We start from the raw sequence: 23,161 nt of genomic DNA on the forward strand, positions 1-23,161 counted from the left end.
TTGTATTTTCAGTCAGGACGGAGTTTTAGCGTATTGGTCAGGCTGGTCTCAAACTCCCAGCCTCAAGTAATCTGCCCACCTCAGCCTCCCAAAGTGCTGGGACAACCGGTGTGAGCAACCACGCCTGCCGACAGTCAGTCTTCTAAATCTACACCTGCCAGTGCTGCCTGCTGGCTCACTGTCCTGATGCTGTTCCAATTCTCCATGGGACAAAATGCTCCTGGGCCGGCCCCCAGGGAAAGAGTTCCTACTGCTGTGCCACTTGAGCAAATGCTAGAAGGCTTTGTGCCTCCGTTTTCTCATTTGTCCAGCTGCAGAAATAGCTCCTTCCCTTGGTGGCCAGCATGGGGATTCAGGGAGCCAGTGGAAGAGGCCTAGCCCCTGGGTGAACAGTAAAGACCTTGTCTCCTCCACCTGCGGGTAAATACGGCTCCTCGTCCCCTGCCACAACAGCACTTAGCCAGTCTCCTCCAGCCAGGTTTGCCTCCGCTGCGGGGTCCTCCGCTCCCAGCCTTTGCTGTGCTGTCCCCCTGCCTGCTGTGCACTGTGCCTTTCCATTGCCCTTCCCTCTGTCTACACGTCCTTTAAGACTTAACTCACAACCGCGCAGTGGCTCACACCTATAATCCCAGCACTTGGGGAGCCTGAGGCAGGCGGATCACCTGAGGTAAGGAATTCAAGACCAGCCTGGCCAACATGGCGAAACCCCCTCTCTACTAAAAAATACAAAAATTAGCCGGGCGTGGGCGGGTGCCTGTAATCCCAGCTAGTCCGGAGGCTGAGGGAGAATCGCTTGAACCGGGGAGGTGGAAGCTGCAGTGAGCCGAGATCGTGCCAAGGCACTCCGGCCTGAGCAACAGAGCGAGACTCCGTCAAAAAAAAAAAAGACAACTCCAGTATCATCTCCTCTAGGAAGCTTTCCTGAGGCCCCAGGACCTCAGGCAGTGTTAGGGACCTCCCTGTGCCCTGACAGCCCGAGGACTCTATAGTCAGAGGGGCGTAGTCAGAGGAGGGCACAACAACGGGAGGCAGGGGCCAGAATCTATCTCCCCTCCTTGATGATGGCACAGGGTCCTGGGTATGGCTGATTCCCTGCCCCCCATGGAGGTGGGGGGGGCGGGATCTGTAAAGTCTCTGAGATGCGACCTCATTTACCTGCCAAGCAAGCCTCCTAGGTGCTCTTGGAGCAGGGGACATTTCACACAACATCTGATGCTGCTATTATCTATCCCACTTTCAGATCAGGAAACTGAGGCAGAGAAAGGTAAGTAGTTACTGAGGCAGGACAGGAGCCCAGGCTGTCCGGCTCCAGGGTCCCGGCCTTGACAGCCACTCTACCCGACTCTACCAGTCGCCCCAGTGTGGCTGTCTTCCTCCTGGGCACCGCGGGGCCTGTACCGGGTGGAAGGGAATGAGAATCCGGAGGAAAGGAGTGGGCATGTCATGCTTGTAAACATCAAGGTTTAAAGGCCCAGGCATTCAGGGCCTCAGATCGAGCTTCCCGATTCCCCAAACTCCTGCAGGGCGCGGCTGGAGGGCCCAGGAGGGAGGAGAGTTCACCAGGCCTGGACGCCCCAAGGCCACGCGGGGAACCGGTGGAGGAGGGGTTGGCGGCCGGGGACCGGAGTCGCCTCCCCGGGGCAGCCCGCACGTTCCCCGGCTGGCCCTGGCCGGGGTGGCGAGGAGAGAGGCCTGGCTTGGCCCCCCAGCCGCGTCCCTGCCAGCTCTCGGCGGGGGCGAGGACGGTGCCGGGGAGGGGGCCGGGAAGGGGGCCGGGAAGGGGGCCGGGCCCCACCCGCGGGCGGGAGGAGAGGGGCGGGAGGCGGGAGCGCCCACACCCCGCCCCCGCCCCCGGATCCAGCCCGCGGAGCCCGCGGCCAGGGCGGCGCAGACCGGCCCAGCGACTCTCCCGGGCTGCCAGCCGGGACGCGCGGCAGCCGCCGCTGCAGGACGAGTCCGCCCTCGTCCCGCGCCCCCGGGGCTCGCGAAGCCAGGTAACAGCTGGGGCGCGCGGGTCCTCGGGGCGGAGGCCGTGGAGGCCGGCGAGTCCGGGCGCCTGCGGGGGCTCTGCACCCTCCTAGGCTCCCGGGGCCGGGACGGGGACCGGACCAGCCCGGGAGAGGCGCCCCCGGGTGCCCACGGGAAGGCCAGGCGCGGCCGCGGAGCCGCGCGGGGAAACTCCGAACTTTCGGGCTTCGTGTCCCGTTCCGGGCGGGCGGAGAGGGCAGAGGATCGGACGAAACTCAGCGGCCGAACTGCGTGAGGAGGGGGCGAGCCGAGGTTCAGAGCGGGGGCTGTCTCCGCGTCTTCCTGCGCGGGGGAAGGAAGGGCAGGGGCGGGGAGCGGGCGACGCGGCGGAATGTCTCCCCTCCGCCGAGGCCCACGCGGAGAGCGGGAAGTGGGGGGTGGGGGGCCCGGGGAGAGGGACAGGCACCCTGCCCCCTCCCCGACCGCCGCATTCCAGGCTGGAGCCGCGGATGAGGTCATCCCATCCGGTTCCCCTCCGGCCAAGACAGCCGGCCGTCCCCTTCCCCCGCGGAGCGACCCTCCGCGTCCTGAGCCCCAGGCTCCCGCGTCCCCCCAGGGAACGTTGGGTGGTCGAAGTCTTTCCCGGACTTCCAATCCCGGTCGCCCTCCAGATTGTTCTGCCTTTGCCCCAGCCGTGCCAGACCCCCAACATTCGAAGCCCCTTTCCTAAACCGGGAAACTGAGGCTTAGAGAGGAGAGAGGACTGGCCGGGAGGCCGCAGCGACACAAAACGTGGAGCGGGAACCCGAGACGCAGCCCGCAGCCGCTCCTCCTCGCCTGGTCCAGGGCTGGTTTGGCTCTAACTCGGGGCGGTGGGCAAGAAGCGCGTCTCCTTTCCACTTTTCCCGTCGCTCCCCAATGGCCCACGGTGCCCCCTTGGAATACGGAGGACCGGGTCCCCTAGCGCGACTGAGAACAACTAGCTACCCCGTTCTGGCCTGTTTCCACGTCTCTCCACCTTGAAGCGTCTGGACTTTGAGGGGAAGGAGAAGCCAGCTGCCCGGGTTAACCCCTTAACCCAGGGACCAGAGCAAGTTTGGGGGAGCTGCCGTAACCAAGACAGGGACCCGCTGTCCAGCGGTAGGGGGCGGGGGCATCACCCAGCTGGATGCCCGCAGGAAGGGGGCTGTGTGCACCCGAGCAGTGACCTCCAGGATGAGACGTGGGCCCCTGGCCAGCACTGCGGCCTGCGGGTGACCCCCAGGTGAATGCCAGGCTGCAGCCGCCCCCGCTCTCCTTCAGAGCGGCCCTTGGCCTCCCCGCGACCACATGTGCCTCCACAGCGGCCCCTGTTGGCCGGATCCTGGCTCCAAAACTTGTTCTTGCGTCATTCCCACCATTGAGTAAGCTCAGGCCATGCGCCCAGGCCCTGACTATCCTCTATATGGTAAATATAAGGACTCCAGGGACACTGAAGCTGTGTGATGACCTCCTTGCCCAGGTCACAGGCACTGAATCTGCAGAGCTGGGTCTCCTGTCTTCCCAGGCCTGCACCTGCACCCCACACCGTGCTCAGCACTGGGCATCCAAGCCCTCCAAATCCTCTTCCCCATTCCCCATCGTCTTCACCCCCACCCTGGGGCATTTATCAGCGATGTTGGTCTGTGATTGAGGGTAAATGTCTCCTTTCTGAGTTTTGTTTTTTCCATCTGTAAAAGGGGTGTTCTGAATACTAACACCCCTTTTAGTATTCCTGGGCAGGTGAGGGGAGGTGAGCCTGGCACCAGGACACTTGGAGCCGTGCTTACTCCTAGTGCCAGGTGAGGCACACCTGATGGCCAGCAGTGCCCTGTGGTTGGCAGCAAGTGTCATGTGGCTGCCGCCAGGGGTCCCTGGAATGAGAGATGTGTAAAGGTGTCAGATTTGAACCCATGGCTGCCCTGCTCCATCCAGCATCTGGGGGTTTCATTACATTTTCTTTTTTTTTTTGAGACGGAGTCTCACTCTGTCGCCCAGGCTGGAGTGCAGTGGCCGGATCTCAGCTCACTGCAAGCTCCGCCTCCCGGGTTTACGCCATTCTCCTGCCTCAGCCTCCCGAGTAGCTGGGGCTACAGGCGCCTGCCACCTCGCCCGGCTAGTTTTTGGTATTTTTTAGTAGAGATGGGGTTTCACCGTGTTAGCCAGGAGGGTCTCGATCTCCTGACCTCGTGATCCGCCCGTCTCAGCCTCCCAAAGTGCTGGGATTACAGGCTTGAGCCACCGCACCCGGCCTTCATTACATTTTCTACCCTTGCAACTCCCCTGGGAGGGGAACTGCCTGGTGTGCTGTTCCTGTTTTCCACATGGGAAGGCGGGTCCCAGTACCCTGCCCTCAGCGCCACAGCACTACGCAGCCTCTATACGGCAGGAGGCAGGGTGGCGTGGGGGATGGGTACTATTGGGGGGTGCCCAGAAACATTTGAAAGATGGGATCATCACAAGATTGGGGAGGAAGCTGGTCCCCCAAGTCAAAAGTGCCCATGGGGGTTCGGGGGGAGGAGCCCCTTTTGCTGGGAGAAGAGGTGCTGCCTCAAGAAGTTAGGGAGGCCAGGTGTGGTGGTTCACACCTGTAATCCCAGCACTTTGGCAACCTGAGGCAGCAGGATGGCTTGAGTTCAGGAATTTGAGACCAACCTGGGCAATGGAGTGAGACCCTGTCCTTACAAAAAGTGGAAAAACTTAGCTGAGCATGGTGGTACGTGTCTGTAGTCCCAGCTACTCAGGAGGCTGAGGTGGGAGGATCGCTTGAGCCTGGGAGTTCGAGGCTGCAGTTAGCTGTGATGGAGCCACTGCACTCAGCCTGGGTGACAGAGTGAAACCCTGCATCAGAAAAAAAAAAAAAAAAAGTCAGGGAGCTGGGATGGGAGCAAGTGGGTGAGGCCACATGGCAGACCCTTCTATAGGACTTTTTACAGAGGAACACCCTCCCCACTCCCATTCCTTCCCCCAGAGATGCATCCTTAATCCCTGCTGAGCAGGGAAACTTGGCCCTGCCATGAACCTGTCACGGAACCTTGGACAGGTCTCCCTTCCCTCCGAACCTCAGTGCTGCCTGTCAAATGGGCCAAGCTGTGGGTTTGCAGGGTTGTTGGAGAATCAGATGACATCATGTAATGGTTGGCCAACTGTGGAGCCCTTCAGAACTTCAGCAAACATTCCACGAGGACTTCTTGGTGCCGGGGGTGCCAGGGAGGGAAAAAGATGATTCAGAAGTTCCTCCCCTCCAAGGGGGAGGAGTTAGGGTTGGGGGAGGATCAGATGGTGGGAAGGGAAGAGAATGTAGTCAGAAAACAAAGCAAGCTTTGTCCTATTGGCTTCTTTGTTCTTATCTTGTTATTTAACCTATTTTGAATTTCAAATAACATTAGAAGGGCAGTATTGACATTTTTATGCTTGGAGGTGACAGCAATGGTTTTAAAAAAGGAAGAAGGCTGAGCCGCAGATGTAAGTGTTCTTGTTAAGGATCACTATTGACTTTCATCAGCTGAGGTCCCAGGTCTGTGTAGGTAGGTGACTTGCCCAAGGTCACACTGTGAGGACACTGAGCCCAGCCTGCCCTCCCACTCTCAGAAGGGGCCAGGGTGATGTTTTGGCATGCAGGTTATCATGGAGATCTGTGATTCAGCTGGCATTGATTTGGCACTTGCTAAGTGCAGAGCCCAAGCTGGATGCCCCAGGGAGAAAAGCAGGAAAATCCAGGCCACTGCCCCACCCTCCAAGTGCATTGCCGATCTCAGGAGGTGAGACAGGGCTCCACAAGCCAGTCAAGGACTTATGTGAGTCAGAGGCTTTGAGTTCAAGTCTCGACTAGCTCTGTGGATCTGACCTTGAGCCAGCTTTGCCCTCAGTGGGCCACAGGAAAAGCATAGGATCACAGGTGTGCTCTAGCCTGGACTTTGTATGATACTAGAAGAAAAGGGGTCAGAAGGAAAGGGATCAGAACAAGAAATGCTTAGAGAGGCTGGAGCTGGGGAGGATATGTGTGTGTGTGGTGGGGATGGGGAATCAGGAAGGGAGAGATGGGCAAGAAATAGCTTTTGGCACTGGCTGAGCTTTTTCCAAAGCTTGCTCCCTGACAACAAGGCTCCTACATCAATTTGACAAACTGTGATAAAGTCTTTTCCTGCGGGCCTTCTCAGAGCCTTGAATATGCTTACGCATGGAGGAGGCAGCTGGAAAAAGCCACTTTTGACCACAGGATCCTTATTCCAGGAAGCTCCTTGAAGGTGGATGGTTTGGAGGAACCTCTGCTCTGGCCGTTTACCCAGCTTCACAAAGCCTTGGTGAGGCATCTGCTCCCTCCTGGCTTCGCTGGGTGGCAGAGATTTTAATGCACAGAGAAGGGAGGTGACTTACTCAGTTACTCAGCAGAAGGCAGAGTAGCCTGGGGCTCCAGAGCTCTGGGATGTGGGGCCTGTTTCACCATTTGTTGCTATGTAGCCTCAGGCAAGTTACTTCACTTCGTGCCTCAGTTTCCCCTCTCTAACTGATACCGTGCTGCCCTCAGGAGTAATGTTTTTGTTGTTGTTGTTGTTGTTGTTTGTGAGACAGAGTCTCTCTCTGTCGCACAGGCTGGAGTGCAGTGGCACAATCTCGGCTCACTGCAACCTCCGCCTCCTGGGTTCAAGCAATTCTCCTGCCTCAGCCTCCTGAGTAGCTGGGATTACAGGTGCCTGCCACTATGCCCAGCTAATTTTTTATATTTCTAGTAGAGACGGGGTTTCACCATGGTGGAGACCAGCACCACCAGGCTGGTCTGTAACTCCTGACCTTGTGATTCCCCCACCTCGGCCTCCCAAAGTGCTGGGAGTACAGGCGTGAGCCACCACACCCAGCCCCTCAGGAGTATTATATGGGTTTAAACGATGAGGCAGGTGAGGTGTTGGCACTTAGTAAGTGCTTCATAAGTGGGCCCTGCAGAATAAGCGCTTTTTTCTTTTCTTTTTTTTTTTTGAGACAGGGTCTCGCTCTGTCGCCCAGGCTGGAGTGCAGTGACACAATCATGGCTCATTGCAGCCTTGACCTCCTGGGCTCAAGGGATCTTCCCTTCTTAGCCTTCTGAGTAGCTAGGACCACAGGCACACACCACCACACCCAACTAATTTTTTAAAAATGTTTTGTGAAAACCAGGTCTCATTACGTTGCTCAGACTTGGAATGAGTGCTTCTGTTTTTCCCTCATACATGGTTTAAGTGTATAGCTCGATGAATTCTTCTTCCCCTGTTGAGTCAGTACCTGCTCAGAGGCTGCTATCATTCTGATTGCTAATGGAATCAATTGGTTTTGCCTGTTACTGAACTTTCTTTTTTTTCTTTTCTTTTTTTTTTTTTTTGAGACGTAATTTTGGTCTTGTTGCCCAGGCTGGAGTGTCATAGTGCGATCTCAGCTCACTGCAACCTCTGCCTCCCTGGTTCAAGTGATTCTCCTGCTGGAGGTTCCCGGGTAGCTGGGATTACAGGCGCGCACCACCACATCCGGCTAAGTTTTGTATTTTTAGTAGAGACGGGGTTTCCCCATGTTGGCCAGGCTGGTCTCGAACTCCTGATCTCAGTTGAGCCACCCACCTCAACCTCCCGAAGTGCTGGGATTACCGGCGTGAGCTACCGTGCCTGGCTGTGTTCTTGAACTTTCTATACACAGACTCACTCAGGTCCCCTTGTGCCTAGCTTCTGCCCCACATCAGTTGAGGGCCTCTATCCATGTGGTTGGGTGTGATGATCTATCCTCTTCAGCTACCAATGTTTGGACCCCAGATTTCCTCCTCTGTCCTGGGCTTGCCATCACCGCCCTTTTTGTCTTCCTTCCAGGTCTCCACCCCTGGGCAGGAGAGAAGCCAACCACCGCGGGGGTGCTTTCTCTACGCTTGAACATCTACAGCTGCTTCCGGGGGGCTGGCAGCCGGCCCTGGGGAGAGACGAGCCATGGACCCCCCACAGCCTCAGCATTCGGTGACCTCACTTTAGGACAGCGTCATTTACAGCTTCCGCCAGGGCAAAGGAGCTGAGCAGCCATCCCGAGCCCGACCCACCTCCTTCCCCCGGCCCCTGGTGGACATGGACTAGCAGCTGTGAGCAGCCAGAGCTGATGCCCGGCCCCCAGGGGGGCGGAGGCGCCCCCACCATGAGCCTGGGCAAGCTCTCACCTGTGGTCTGGGGGTCCAGTTCACAGGGAAAGAGGCGGCTGACCGCAGACATGATCAGCCCCCCGCTCGGGGACTTCCGCCACACCATGCATGTGGGCCGTGGCGGGGACGTCTTCGGGGACACCTCCTTCCTCAGCAACCATGGTGGCAGCTCCGGGGGCACCCATCGCTCACCCCGCAACTTCCTGGCCAAGAAGCTGCAGCTGGTGCGGAGGGTGGGGGCGCCACCCCGGAGGATGGCATCTCCCCCTGCACCCTCCCCGGCTCCACCGGCCATCTCCCCCATCATCAAGAATGCCATCTCCCTGCCCCAGCTCAACCAGGCTGCCTACGATAGCCTCGTGGTTGGCAAGCTCAGTTTCGACAGCAGCCCCAGCAGCTCCACGGACGGCCACTCCAGCTATGGTGAGGGCCTGGGTTATCTTGGCCCACTTTTCAGAGGCTGAGACTGAGGCCCAGAGGGGTTCAGTGGTTCCTCCAAACTCCAAGCGAGCTCTGTTGCCCAAGCCCCTCGGTCTTACCACAGAGGGCAGGCCCAAACCCCACATCAAGGATGGGGAGGGGGTGCAGTGGTGGGAACAAGCTGACTTCCCAAAACACCTGAGGTTGAGAGTGAGGAGGTGGAGTTTGAGTTCTAGCTGCCCCTTACTTGCTGTGTGACCTGGGCAAGCACGTCCCCCTCTCTGGGCCTCGACTGAACCAGTCATCCACCCATTCTTGCCCCCTTCAACCAAAGCCTTCCCCTCATGTTGGAATGATATCATGGAGAGGTGAAGGGCCTGGGCTCTGGATTCCAATCCGGTTCTGCCTGATTTTCAGGAAGTCAACTGACCTCTGTAAGTTCAAGTCCTCACCTGGATAATGATTCTCTCGGGGTCATTGCTAAGATTCAGTGCCAGGAGAGGCGTAGGGGGGCTGGTACATAGTAGGTGCTCAGGACACTGGAGCTGTTGTTATCTGAACTTGGTTTCCTGTAACTCGACAAATTTGGAAAACCACTCACAGGGACCACAACTCAGGGGCCTTCTTACCCAGCCAGAAGTGCCACCTTGGCGGTTTGGGCAGAGTTCACCTGAGAACCATGGGCCCCTGCTGCCACCTGGTGGCCACTCCCTGCCTTGCGGCATTTGGGGCAAATGCTCTAATGCCACTGCTGAGGACTGGTCCACGGAAACTCGATTCTGTCTCAGGTCTGTAGTCCTGGAAGCACGGGCTGGACTAGATGACCTTGGGAAGGCACGTATCTGTCCTTCATTTCTATACAGTCAGATCGTGGCTGCTGGTCCCATCCTGTGTCCACAAACCAACCCACGTGCTATGGGTTCACCTGCAGCCATCAACCAGGGTCATGGCAGGGAGCCAGTGGCCATGGCTGAGGTCACAATTGGGACTGAGAGGAGATTTGAGCTCCAGGCTTGATTTCACCTCGTCAGACTTCTATGGCCTTGGGCTAGCCCCTTCGCCCCACCCCAAACTCAGCCTCACTTTCCTCATCTGCATAATGGAAATGAGGATAGTGATGATTTTCAGCTTTCAGGGTAGACAGGAAGACCACACAGGTGACCATGGAGCATATTCTATTGGAAAGGTGGGAGAAACTGAGGCCAGAGAGGGGAGGGACTAGCCAGAAGCCATACAGCAAGCCAGGACTTGTCCTGTCTCCCCTCCTGAATTCCTGGTGAGGGACCCCAGCTCTGAGCCCACTGCCCATTTCTCTTCTAGGCCTGGACTCTGGGTTCTGCACCATCTCCCGCCTGCCTCGCTCAGAAAAGCCGCATGACCGAGACCGGGATGGTTCCTTCCCCTCTGAGCCCGGGCTTCGCCGCTCAGACTCTCTCTTGTCCTTCCGCCTGGACCTCGACCTTGGGCCCTCACTCCTCAGCGAGCTGCTAGGGGTCATGAGCCTCCCGGAAGCCCCTGCAGCTGAGACTCCAGCCCCTGCCGCAAACCCCCCAGCCCCTGCCGCCAACCCCCCGGGTCCTGCTGCAAACCCTCCAGCCCCTGCCACAAGCTCCACACCCCATGGACACTGTCCCAATGGGGTAACAGCTGGGTTGGGCCCAGTGGCTGAGGTGAAGGCCAGCCCAGTGGGAGGGGGTCCACGAGGACCTGCTGGCCCTGCCCTCGGCAGGCACTGGGGAGCAGGCTGGGGTGGCAGCTGCCACTACCCGGAGATGAATGCGCGGCAGGAGCGGGTGGAGGTGCTGCCCCAAACCCGGGCCTCCTGGGAGAGCCTGGATGAAGAGTGGAGGGCGCCCCAGGCACACAGCAGGACCCCGGTGCCCAGCACGGTGCAAGCAAACACCTTTGAATTTGCAGATGCTGAGGAGGATGATGAGGTCAAGGTGTGAGGGGCTGGGACATGGTCCCGGGGCCCCACCTAGGTGCAGAGCCGGCCCCTCACCTAACAGCTGGTTCCTACCAGACCAGAGAGGGGAGAAGCCGAGTTGCCCCTAAACCCCTCTCCACCTCTGCAGGACAGACATGGGAGGGAAGACAGGGAAGGCCAGGATTGCTCCGGCACTTGGATGCTCCCAGAGGCCCTGCCAAGCTGACCACCTCCTCCCACCGCCACTCTGGACCTAATAGCTCTTCCTTAGGCCCCACTCCACGCCACCCCCACCAGCTGGAGGGCCCAGCCTCACAGTGTGGCCTTTGTGCCAGACCAAGCTGCCCGTGGGGGGTGGGGGGCAGGGAGTGTACCACACAGGGCCATTGTCTCACCTCCCAAAGGAACTGCCTGCCCCCAGCTCATCCCAGAGCGTCCCCGCTGTAACCCTGACAGCCCTCTCCCAGGCGGCTTCCCCAACATCCCCACCTCAGCCTCCCTCCTACCCCAGAAAGGTCAGGTATGACCTGCCGGGGAGGAATCCCACCTGCCTGTATACCCCAGACTTGCCTCTGGGGCCTGATTAAATAAGGCTGTTTTGATAAAAGGTGTCCTGCAAGATGCTTGGGGACGTGGGAGAACAGCATCAGCTCTACCTGCTTCAGTCCCCTCCCCTCCAGGGCGTTTAGAAAGCCAAGGACCCCCCCCCCCAAGTCAAGGCCCCCAGCAGGGGAGGGAAGTGTACGCACCAAGGGGAGGGTAATGAGTAACCAGGCTGGAATGCCCCTGAGATAAGAGACCCAGGTGGGAGCCTTATCTGCAGTTCCGGGAACAGCTCCTGGCCCAGGTGCCTGGGACTGGTGTCTGTCCCATAATCCCACAGAGTAGCGTGGCATTTGCTCTGGCGATAGTGGGGGCAAGTAGACAGGAGCAAGTGCGTAGAACTGTTGGGAGCATGTCTCAGCCTCCCAACGTGGCAGCCGGGTGTCTTCATATCTCAGTTTCCTCCTCAGTATCTTGAAAATGCCAGGAGCATTAAAATGCATAGAAAGAGAAATGCCCTCCTTAGGTATCAGAAGACCAGTTAAATTTAGCCATAAACAGCCAACGTCAGGTGGTGAGCTCCCTGTCACTAGAGGTATGCAGCCAGAGGATGTGTGGCAGGATCACTACGGGACCTCAGGATCCCTGAAAGCGGGACATTCTAGGTCATGGGGTGCCTGCATTCAGAGGTCCTCAGACCAGAAGTATCCCATGTTTTGGTAAACTCGAGGGACCCAGGAGAGAAAGGAATCATGAACCGCAGTTCTTGCCACAGGAAGACTCGATAAAAATGGATTATTTTGGTTGCTTTTAGCCTTGGGGCAGGAACTGCAGGTAGAGATAGGGGGACACACCCGGGACCCAAGGGCTATTGATCCTGTTGTGACTCAGACCTCAGATGGGGAATCTTGGTTGTTAGTCTTTTATTCTTTTTTTTTTTTTTTTTTTTTTTTTGAGGCGGAGTCTCGCTCTGTCGCCCGGACTGGAGTGCAGTGGCCAGATCTCAGCTCACTGCAAGCTCCGCCTTCCGAGTTTACGCCATTCTCCTGCCTCAGCCTCCCGAGTAGCTGGGACTACAGGCGCCCGCCACTTCGCCCGGCTAGTTTTTGTATTTTTAGTAGAGACGGGGTTTCACCGTGTTAGCCAGGATGGTCTCGATCTCCTGACCTCGTGATCCGCCCGTCTCGGCCTCCCAAAGTGCTGGGATTACAGGCTTGAGCCACCGCGCCCGGCCGTCTTTTATTCTTTTAACTTGAAAGAGGATGTGTTGAACCCGCCCCTCACGCTCAGGTAGCTCAGGTGGCTGTGGCCCAGCCTGTTGAGAAAGGTCAGCTCGTGCCCATCTGGCAGCTTCACCTTGAATTTGTCACTCTCAAAGGTCACCGTGAACTGTGGGGAAGGAGGATGTCAAGGAGACAGGAGGCCCTGGAAATGGACCAGGGCAGTGCCTGATGGCTCAAACAAGGCCAGCACCTGTGTCCAGGCCAGGCTCCCTTCCATCTGGGCCCTCCCCTTGACATCATCCCCAGTGCCCTTTCCCCTCTTGACCTCACCTTGACCTCTGACCCTGGGCTGAAGCACAGGTGATCTTCCCATTGTTCTTGCCCCCAGTTGCTGCCATCCAGTGAGTTGCAGACAATGGTGGATTCGCTGAAGCGAGGGTTGAAATGCAGGTTCAGCTTGTCTGTCCCCTGGCCCAGGTTAATTACAAAGCTGTAGGAGAAGGGGTAGCAGGTGAGGTTCGGGGCTCAGGCCTGGATAAAGCAGCTTGGGTTAGAGGATCTTGGTTGGCCACAAGCTGGAAGAATCAAAGCTTGTGTTAGTTGAGATCTGTGCCTTAAAACAAGGGAGGTAACAACCTCCTCAGACTTAGCACTGTGGTAGCACATTCTATTTGGAGCAGGGATCAAGTTGTTGAGAGAAGGGTAACTTATATTGACAGCTTCAGGAATTGGGGGTGGCTCTCCTGGGAGAGAGAAATGCTATCTATTAGATATCTGAAGACCTATTCAATTTAGCCACAAACAGCCAACCTAAGGTGGTGAGCTCCTGTCACTACAGGTATGCAACTGGGGTTGTATGACTTCTTGGCAGGATCACCACAGGATCCTGGGCTAGACCTGAAGGGTTCCTGAAAGTGGGGTATTCTGGGTCATGGGGTGCCTTCATTCGGGAGTCTCAGACCAAGGGTACCACACATTTTGGCAAACTTGAGGGGCCCAAGTAGGAGAAAGAAGTCACTTTTCTCTTAGCTCCTATGATGTGCGTCTGCCCGCCCCCTCTCTAATCAAAAGTAGATAAAGCGGCCGGGCGCGGTGGCTCAAGCCTGTAATCCCAGCACTTTGGGAGGCCGAGACAGTTGGATCACGAGGTCAGGAGATCGAGACCATCCTGGCTAACACGGTGAAACACCGTCTCTACTAAAAAATACAAAAAACTAGCCGGGCGAGGTGGCGGGCGCCTGTAATCCCAGCTACTCGGGAGGCTGAGGCAGGAGAATGGCGTGAACCTGGGAGGCGGAGTTTGCAGTGAGCTGAGATCCGGCCACTGCACTCCAGCCTGGGCGACAGAGCCAGACTCCGTCTCAAAAAAAAAAAAAAAAAAAAAAAAAAAATAGATAAAGCATAGGGCCAGGCGCGGTGGCTCAAGCCTGTAATCCCAGCACTTTGGGAGGCCGAGACGGGCGGATCACGAGGTCAGGAGATCGAGACCATCCTGGCTAACACGGTGAAACCCCGTCTCTACTAAAAACTACAAAAAACTAGCCGGGAGAGGTGGCGGGCGCCTGTAGTCCCAGCTACTCGGGAAGCTGAGGCAGGAGAATGGCGTAAACCCAGGAGGCAGAGCTTGCAGTGAGCTGAGATCCGGCCACTGCATTCCAGCCTGGGCGACAGAGCGAGACTGCATCTCAAAAAAAAAAAAAAAAAAAGTAGATAAAGCATAGTTCCAAGATGGCACTGACGTGTTCTGCAGGCGAGACAGCCCGTCACTGGACTGTGACTCACAGAGGCGGTGAGGCCTCTGGTTCTAACCAAGAGGATGCCAGCGACACCACTCAGCCTTCCCCGGTGGCTGCCCAGGTTTAATGCGCATGAAAGGCCAGCCTGTGGCCATTCCACTGGGTAAAGAGGGTGGTGTCTCTGGGGATTTGGGGGTTCCCTAGAGGCACCTGCCCCACAGGGGGCCAGGCAGAGTTCCAGGGACTTCTCCACCTGCCCCTTCAATGGCTGCTGTTAGGGCAAAAGAACAGAGCATATGGCATCAACTCTGAAATTCTTCAGGTCCCCAAACCTAGCCTCAGACATGAAGTGGGGGCCAACAGGGGTGTGGGGAGAAGGGTGTGAAAAAGGCCCATTGGCCTGAAGTCCCTCTTGCCTGACCAGTTCACAGGGCTGCCCTGCCCGCCCCGCCCACCTTGCCTGTTCCAGGCCTGCAGACTCCCCCTACCCTGAAACTTTGCTCACGAATCAGCGCCATCGGCGATCCTGCCTGTGATCTTCAGGGTTGACCCCGGCTTCATGTCCATGTTCTTAACCTCAAGCTCCCCCTGGACCAACAGAGAAACGTTCCACTCAAGTCCCCACAGAAAATCAATCCCACACTTGCCCAGCACCTTCATCCATCTCATCCCAACCCAGCTGCAGGTCTCATAATCCCCCTGCCCACGTGAGGATGCAGGAGGCCACCAAGCTGGAAAGTAGCAGAGCCTGAGTTCTCTGATCAAGGCCTCCCAGAGCTTCCCCGCTCCCTGCACTGTTTTGCTGTTATCCACCCCAACCCAAGGAGGCACAGGGCCTAGTTGGGGGAGGCTCAGTTTGCCCATCTATGAAATGGACAGAGTGCTTCCTGCCCAGTTCCACAAAGTGTTCAAGTGATGAAATCACACTGCCCTCTGCAGAACCCCAGAAACAAAAATATGATATGGAAAATGACTGTATCAGAGGCACGAGGTCTTGGCCCATCCAAAACTAAGAATCTGGCCAGGCGCAGTGGCTCACGCCTATAATCCCAACATTTTGGGAGGCCGAGGTGGACTGATCACCTGAGGTCAGGAGTTTGCAACCAGCCTGGGCAACATGGTGAAACCTCGTCTCTATTAAAAATAAAAAAATTGGCCGGGCGCGGTGGCTCAAGCCTGTAATCCCAGCACTTTGGGAGGCCGAGACGGGTGGATCACGAGGTCAGGAGATCGAGACCATCCTGGCTAACACGGTGAAACCCCGTCTCTACTAAAAAAAAATACAAAAAACTAGCCGGGCAAGGTGGCGGGCGCCTGTAGTCCCAGCTACTCGGGAGGCTGAGGCAGGAGAATGGCATAAACCCAGGAGGCGGAGCTTGCAGTGAGCTGAGATCCGGCCACTGCACTCCAGCCTGGGTGACAGAGCTAGACTCCGTCTCAAAAAAAATAAATAAATAAAATAAAAATAAAAATAAAAAATAAAAAAATAAAAAAATTATCTGAGCGTGGTGGCGGGCACCTGTAATCCCAGTTACTCGGGAGGCTGAGGCAGGAGAATCGCTTGAACCCTGGAAGTGGAGGTTGCCACTTCCATTTCCATTGCACTCCAGCCTGGGTGACAAGAGTGAAATTTCATCTCAAAGAAAAAAAAAAAAAAAAAAAGACCAGGCACAGTGGCTAACACTTCTAATCCCAGCACTTTGGGAGGTCGAGGCAGGTGGATCACGTGAGGTCAGGAGTTCGACACCAGCCTGCCTAACATTTAACCCCGTCTCTACTAAAAACGCAAAAATTAGCCAGGTGTGGTAGCACGCATCTATAGTCCCAGCTACTTGGGAGGCTGAGGCAGGAGAATTGCTTGAGCCTGGGAGGCAGGGGTTGCAGTAAGCCAAGATCACGCCACTGCACTCCAGCCTAGGTGACAGAGCAAGACTCCATCTCAAAAAAAAAAAAAAAAAAAACTAAGAATCTATAAAACTCTGCAAGTCCCATGTCTGAACATATCCATCAAAGTCTCTCTCCAAGCCTCATTTTCCCCTTCTGTAAAATTGACTAATTTGATTTATTCATTTAGAAAACAGTTGCTAGCCTGGGTGTGGAAGTGTGTACCTGCATTCCAGCTACTCGGGAGGCTGAGACAGGAGAGTCACTTGAGCCCAGGAGTTGGAGACCAGCCTGGGCAACATAGCGAGACCCCCATTTCTATATTTTTGTTGTTGTTGTTGCTGAACGCCAGATGTATGACACACCCTCCACACCAGGGAGACACCACCAACCTTCAAGCTGGTTTTGAGAGGATTCAAGAACATGTTTGTGAAATCCCATGCACAGGGCCTCACATAGACAATAGCAAATCAAAGGGCCACCGTCATTTATTGTTTTAATTTCCTTTTCCTTTTTTGTTTTGTGTGTGTGTGTGTGTGTGTGTTTTTTAGCAGAGTCTTGCTCTGTCGCCCAGGCAATGGTGCAATCTCAACTCACTGCAGCCTCCGCCTCTCAGGTTCAAGCGATTCTCCTGCCTCAGCCTCCCGAGTAGCTGGGATCACAGGTATGTACCACCATGCCTAATTTTTGTATTTTTAGTAGAGACGAGGTTTCACCATATTGGCGAGGCTGGTCTCAAACTCCTGGCCTCAACTGATCTGCCCACCTCAGCTCCCCAAAGTGCTGGGATTACAGGTGTGAGCCAAGCCCAGCCTTAATTTTCTTTTTTAAATTTTTTCTTTTTTTCTGGACAGTGGTCTGCCCGAATGACCATCATTTTGATTACTTGTTGTTATGATTCATCCGCTCCTTATTTTCCACAGGAAAGTAGCACCTGAATTTCTGTACAGCAGGAGCCTCCTCTAGCCTCATGGTGGTTACTAGGGAAGATTTCTAAGCTGGGTTTTCAAAGTTCATTACCCAAGGCTGGGCGCGGTGGCTCACACCTATAATTCCAGCATTTTGGGAGGCTGAGTCGGGTGGATCACCTGTGGTCAGTAGTTTGAGATCAGCCCGGCCAACATGGCAAAACCTCGTCTCTACCAAAACTATAAAAATTAGCCAGGCGTGGTGGCGGTGTCTGTAGTCCTACCTACTTGGGAGGCTGAGGCAGGAGAATCACTTGAACCTGGGAGGTGGAGGTTGCAGTGAGCTGAGATTGTGCCACTGCACTCTGGCCTGGGCGACAGAGCAAGACTGTCTAAAAAAACAACAAAACAAAAAAAAAACTCATTACCGAAGACCAGTTTTCACATCTATGACCAGAGGGCAAGGGTTGCTCTGACCAGGATGCAACAGGCACCAAAGATTTAGATCAACTTATGAGAGGACACTTTTACATTGTGGGAGTTCTGCTCACTGACTTTTTTCTTTTTTTTTTTTTCCAGAAAGAGCATAATCTGAGATGCCCTGAATGAGCTCATTGAACTGGGGCAATCTGCCAGAAGTCAAGGGCAGTGACCATGGGAAGACCCTTAGTGCCCTCTCACTGGCAGCCGCCTCCTCTCTGCAGAGGAGGAAGTGATACACTGGTTACACATAGGGATAGACTGTAAGGTATTGCCCAACTCTCCCACAGGCAATTAAGTTCTTTTTTTTTTCTTTTTTTCTTTCTTTCTTTTTTTTTTTTTTTTTTTTTGAGATGTTGAGATGGAGTCTCACTCTGTCGCCCAGGCTGGAGTGCAGTGGTGCGATCTCAGCTCACAGCAACCGCCACCTCCTGGGTGCAAACAATTCTCCTGCCTCAGCCTCCCAAGTCGCTGAGATTACAGGCACCCACACCTAGCTAATTTTGCTTGTATTTTTAGTAGAGACGGGGTTTCACCACTTTGGCCTGGTTGGCCTCGAATTCCTGACCTCAAGTGATCCACCCTGCTGGGCCTCCCAAAGTTCTGGGATTACAGGTGTGAGACACCACACCCAGCTTTTTTTTTCTTTTCTTTCTTGTGTGTGTTTTTTTTTTTTTTTTTTTTTTTTTTTTTTTTGAGACAGGGTCTCACTCTGTCACCCAAGCTAGAGTGCAGTAGCACAATTATAGCTCACTGCAGCCTCACAGCCTCCTGAGCTCAAACGATTCTCCTGCCTCAGTCTCCTAAGTAGCTACGACTATAGATGTGTGCCACCATGCCCAGCTAATTTTTAAATTTTTTGTAGAGATACGGTTTTGCTATGTTGCCCAGGCTGCTCTGGAACTCCTGCCTCTCAAGTGATCCTCCCATCTCAACCGGTAATACATGTTTTTTTTTTGAAAGGTCTGGCACTGTCACCCAGGCTGGAGTGCAGTGATGTAATCATAGCTCACTACAGCCTTGACCTCTTGAGCTCAAGCAATCCTCCCCCCTCAGCCTCCCAAATAGCTGGGACCACAGGCATCCCACCTGGCCCAGCTGATTTTTTTTTTTGGAGATGGGGTCTCACTATGTTGTCCAGGCCAGCCTCGACCTCCTGGGCTCAAAGGATCCTCCTGCCTCAGCCTCCAAAGTGCTGGGATTACCGGTGTGAGCCACTGCGCCCGGCCTGGCAGTACATTTTAGAAGAGAAGCCTGGAGGAGGCAGCAATGCTTAACCCAGAACAGTGGGCCATGACGGCAGCATGTCAGACACGAGGCTGCTCAGACCAGGGCTTCTCAGCCTTGGGCCTCTGGACGTTTGGGGCAGGCATTTCTTTGTTGGGGTCTGTCCCATGTGTTGTAGGATGTTGAGCAGTATCCCTGGCCTCTAGCCACTGGATGCCAGTGACACCCTCCCCTGAGCTGTGACAACCAAAAATGTCTCCAGACAGGATCCATTGTCCTCTGGGGGCAAAACCTCCCTGCTTTAGAGAAAGTGGGTATTGGAGCCTGGACACCTAACCCCCAACGTCTGCGCTTAATGTAACGGGGTGGTCCGGATTTTGGAGCCAGACAGATGGGATTAAAATCAGTCTCTCGCTGACAAAGAGCATTACCTCTGGGAGATGAGGTTACCCAGTGAGGACAGTCCCAAAGGGGCTCAAACAAGAAGCAGAACACAGGTGTGCCTGCCACACAGCAGGCACTCACAGACGTATGCCCTGTGCACACACACGTCTAACACCAAGCATCAGGAGATGGCTCCCTGCCTCCTCCCAGCAGCCTGTGCCCACACCTTGAGCCCTGGAACAGTCAGGCCGGGGTAGGGGAGCTAGGTCTGGGCTAAAAGAAGCACCCCTACTCCCCTTGCAGCTCCTGGGGGCTGCCTGGCTGAAACAGCAAAGAACCCCAAGGGTAGAGGTGGGGACTGCTGCAAGGCAGAGGCACTCGGAAGGCCAGGATCGGTGGTGCACTTGGACAAATAGAGATGCTGAGAGCGATGGGAGGATGCAGGCCCGGGAGCCTTGTCCCCACCCAACAGAGTCAAAGTCGCAGAGAGAGACAGGTAGAACTGGGTGGGGGTGGGGTCGTCCCTAGAGCTGGGGGGTGGGGAGTTGGGGACCCAGACTCTAGTGCCGACTCTGCCCCTAATTGGTAGAGGGGCCTGGGACCAGCCTAGACCCTTTCTGGGCCCTGGTTCCCTTGTCTATCATATAAGCGATTTGGATGATGTGGCCTCTGGAGGCGGAGAGCGAGGAAAGAAAAGGCAGAGGTGGAATGACCAGGAAAGAGGTTGGGAGAGTCTGTGGTCACAGCAGTCCTCCCGGAGAGGCAGAGGGTGATGAGGGCATAGACCCTTCCACGCAGGACCCCTGGCACGTTCACGTCCTGCATCCCCCCTGCACTTGAATAGCGCCCCCCCAAAATTCATGTCCACCTGGAACCTGTCAATGTGACCTCTTTTTTTGAGATGAAGTCTCACTCTGTCACCTAGGCTGGAGTACAGTGGCGCAGTCTCAGCTCACTGCAACATCTGCCTCCCGGGTTCAACCGATTCTCCTGCCTCAGTCTCCCAAGTAGCTGGGATTATGGGTGCTCGCCACAACATCTGTCTAAATTTTATTTCTTTTTTTTTTTTTTTTTTTTTTAGTATTTTTGGTACAGACAGGGTTTCACCATGTTGGCCAGGCTGGTCTTGATCTCCTGACCTCAGGTGATCCACCTGCCTTGGCCTCCCAAAGTGATGGGATTACAGGTGTGAGCCACTGCACCCGGCCTCAATGCGAACTATTTAAAAATAGTTCCTTTGTAGGTGTAATCCATTTAAGAGGTCAAACTGGGCCGGGCACGGTGGCTCAAGCCTGTAATCCCAGCACTTTGGGAGGCCGAGACGGGCGGATCACAAGGTCAGGAGATCGAGACCATCCTGGCTAATATGGTGAAACCCCGTCTCTACTAAAGAATACAAAAAACTAGCCGGGCGACAAGGCGGGCGCCTGTAGTCCCAGCTACCTGGGAGGCGGAGGCAGGAGAATGGCGTGAACCTGGGAGGCGGAGCTTGCAGTGAGCTGAGATCCGGCCACCGCACTCCAGCCTGGGCGACAGAGCCAGACTCCGTCTCAAAAAAAAAAAAAAAAAAAAGAGGTCAAACTGCTTTAGGGTTGGTCCTAAATCCAATATGAGCAGTGTTCTCATAAGAGGAGAGATACAGACACAGAGACAGAGACACAGAGGAGGCCATGTGAAGTCGGAGGCAGAGATTAGAGTGATGTAAGCCAAGGAATGCCAGGAGCCACCAGAAGCTGGAAGAGGCAAGAAAGAATCCTCCCCTAACACCTTCAACAGGAGCGTAGCACTTTGGTTTTAGGCTTCTAGTCACCAAAACCAAGACAGAACAAACGTCTATTGTGTGAAACCACCCACAATTTGGTGGTAGTTTGTTACTGCAGCCCTAGGCAATGAATACACCATCTAATCCTCAGAAGATCAGCCTGTGATCCCATTCCACAGATGTAAGGAAGACTGGGGCTCAGAGAGGGTCAGCGACTTGGCCAAGGCCACAGAGTAAAGCTGTGGCGGAGTCAGGTGTAGAAGCAAAGAATCAGAGAGACCTCAGTCGGAATCTACTCAACCAATTGCAATTTGCAGCTTGTAGCCTTGGGCAATTTGCTCTCCCAGACTTGGATTTTGTGTGTGTGTCTATGAGACAAGGTCTCACTCTGTTGCCCAGGCTGGAATACAGTAGTGCAATTACAGCTCACTGTAGCCTCGACGTCCTGGGCTCAAGTGATCCTCCCACCTCAGCCTCCCAAGTCATTGGGACTACAGGAGTGTGCCACTAACCCCAGCTAATTTTTTAAGGCGAGGCGTAGTGGCATGCACATGTAGCAGACAAAGTCTCACTATATTGCCCAAGCTGAGATTTTTTTAATCTCTATAAAGATCACTGGAAGCCAGGCACAGTGGCTCACACCTGTAATCTCAGCATTTCGAGAGGCCAAGGTGGGAGGATCCCTTGAACCCAGGAGTTTGATATCAGCCTGAGCAACATAGTGAGACCTCATCTCTACAAAAAATAAGAAATAAGCTGGGTGGGGTGGCTCATGCCTGTAATCCCAGCACTTTAGGAGGCCAAGGCGGGTGGATCACCTAAGGTCGGGAGTTCGAGACCAGCCTGACCAACACAGAGAAACCCTATTTCTAGTAAAAATACAAAATTAGTCGGGTATGGTGGCACATGCCTCTAATCCCTGCTACTCAGGAGGCTGAGGCAGGAGAATTGCTTGAATCTGGGAGGCAGAGGTTGTGGTGAACCCAGATCGTGCCATTGCACTCCAGCCTGGGCAACAGAAACTCCATCTTAAAAAAAAAAAAAAATTAACCAGGTGTAGTGGCGCATGCCTGTAATCCCAGCTACTTGGGAGCCTGAGCCTGAGGCCAGAGAATTGCTTGAACCCACGCAGCAGAAGTTGCAGTGAGCTGAGATCAGGCCACTGTACTCCAGCCTGGGCAACAGAGCGAGACTCCATCTCAAAAAAACAAAACAAAACAAAAAAAAAACCGAAAGAAAAGAAACAAACAAAATTAGCCAATGTGGTGGTGCGTGCCTGGGGTCCCAGCTACTCAAGAGGCTGAGGTAGGAGGATTATTTGAGCCAAGGAGGTCAAGTCTGTAGTGAGCTATGATCGCCACCACTGCACTCCACCTGGTGACAGAACAAGATGCTGTATTTGTTGTTGTTGTTGTTGTTGTTGTTGTTTTGAGATGGAGTTTCACTCTTATTGTCCAGGCTGGAGTGCAATGGCGCAATCTTGGCTCACCACAACCTCCGCCTCCCAGGTTCAAGCAATTCTCCTGCCTCAGCCTCCTGAGTAGCTGGGATTACAGGCATTCACCACTCACTAGGCCTAGCTAATTTTGTATTTTTTTTTTTTTTAGCAGAGACAGGGTTTCTCCATATTGGTCAGGCTGGTCTCAAACTCCCAACTTCAGATGATCCGCCCACCCGCCTCAGCCTCCCAAAGTGCTGGGATTACAGGCATGAGCCACTGCGGCTGGCCCAATATGCTGTTTTTTAAAAAAATATTTCTGTCCAACTTGTTTGCTGCACAGATGGGGAAACTGAGGCCCAGAGAGGAACAGCAATGGTTTTCCCTAAAAGCCCCCACCCAGGCAAAGACAAAGATGAACGGAGTGGGGCAGGCATCGGGGAACTGGTGTCCTTACCATCATGGTGACAGCTCCTGGTGGCAGCTCCCAGCGGCTCCTGGAGGCCTGTGCTTAGGGTCTTAACTCGTGGTCAAGCTTATATCCTAGAATATTACACATTAACTCCCTCAAGTCCCTAAGTGAGGACTTTGCCCCTTCTACCTGGTATCTCCCCGCCTGCATCTCCCAGTACCCAGCGCAAACAGGCAGAAGACTCCTCAGCCAGCTCCACCCCACCCAGCCCGGAGCATCCTCCTGGCCTTCCTCCAGCCCAGCCTCCCCCTCCTCAGCCCTCCCAGAGCGGGAGAGGGGAGGCAACCCCATCACTGCCCCCACACAAACCACAATGCAGCCGCTTGACAGCTTTCCCAACCTCCCTCACTGAGCCCAGCTTCCTTGTCTGTAAAAAGAGAGATTTGCTTTGCAAGAAAAAAAAAAAAAAAAACAGGGTAAGCTTCTACTTTTTTTTAAACGGAGTCTCGCTCTGTCCCCCAGGCTGGAGTGCAGTGGTGTGATCTTGGCTCATTGCAAGCTCCGCCTCCCGGGTTCACGCCATTCTCCTACCTCAGCCTCCCAAGTAGCTGGGACTACAAGCACCTGCCACCACGCCCGGCTAATTCTTTTGTATATTTTGTAGAGACGAGGTTTCACCGTGTTAG

At 54.9% G+C, this 23,161-nt stretch overlaps 2 protein-coding genes across 3 annotated transcripts; one reads left to right on the forward strand and one right to left on the reverse strand.

Moving 5' to 3' along the window:
* The first annotated feature begins 1,813 nt into the window (after positions 1-1,813).
* CDC42EP1 (CDC42 effector protein 1) lies at positions 1,814-11,085 on the forward strand. Of its 2 annotated transcripts, none has more exons than XM_030915737.1 (3): positions 1,814-1,994; positions 7,815-8,554; positions 9,872-11,085. In XM_030915737.1, exons 2-3 carry the CDS (start codon positions 8,092-8,094, stop codon positions 10,498-10,500), a joined length of 1,092 nt encoding a protein of 363 aa, XP_030771597.1. In that variant the 5' UTR covers positions 1,814-1,994; positions 7,815-8,091; the 3' UTR covers positions 10,501-11,085. The 2 variants fall into 2 exon arrangements, with proteins under 2 accessions (XP_030771597.1, XP_030771598.1); XM_030915738.1 differs by lacking the exon at positions 1,814-1,994 and adding an exon at positions 2,147-2,259.
* Positions 11,086-12,246: 1,161 nt separating this feature from the next.
* Positions 12,247-22,709, reverse strand: LGALS2 (galectin 2). The gene is made up of 4 exons (XM_010389204.2): positions 22,521-22,709; positions 14,486-14,568; positions 12,575-12,734; positions 12,247-12,410 (listed from the first exon to the last, which is right to left on the reverse strand). The coding sequence occupies exons 1-4, from the start codon at positions 22,524-22,526 to the stop codon at positions 12,261-12,263; spliced, it is 399 nt and encodes a 132-aa protein (XP_010387506.1). The 5' UTR covers positions 22,527-22,709; the 3' UTR covers positions 12,247-12,260.
* Between the last annotated feature and the right edge of the window lie 452 nt (positions 22,710-23,161).

This window comes from Rhinopithecus roxellana, chromosome 13 (assembly GCF_007565055.1).
Source record: "Rhinopithecus roxellana isolate Shanxi Qingling chromosome 13, ASM756505v1, whole genome shotgun sequence".
Lineage (NCBI taxonomy): Eukaryota > Metazoa > Chordata > Mammalia > Primates > Cercopithecidae > Rhinopithecus > Rhinopithecus roxellana.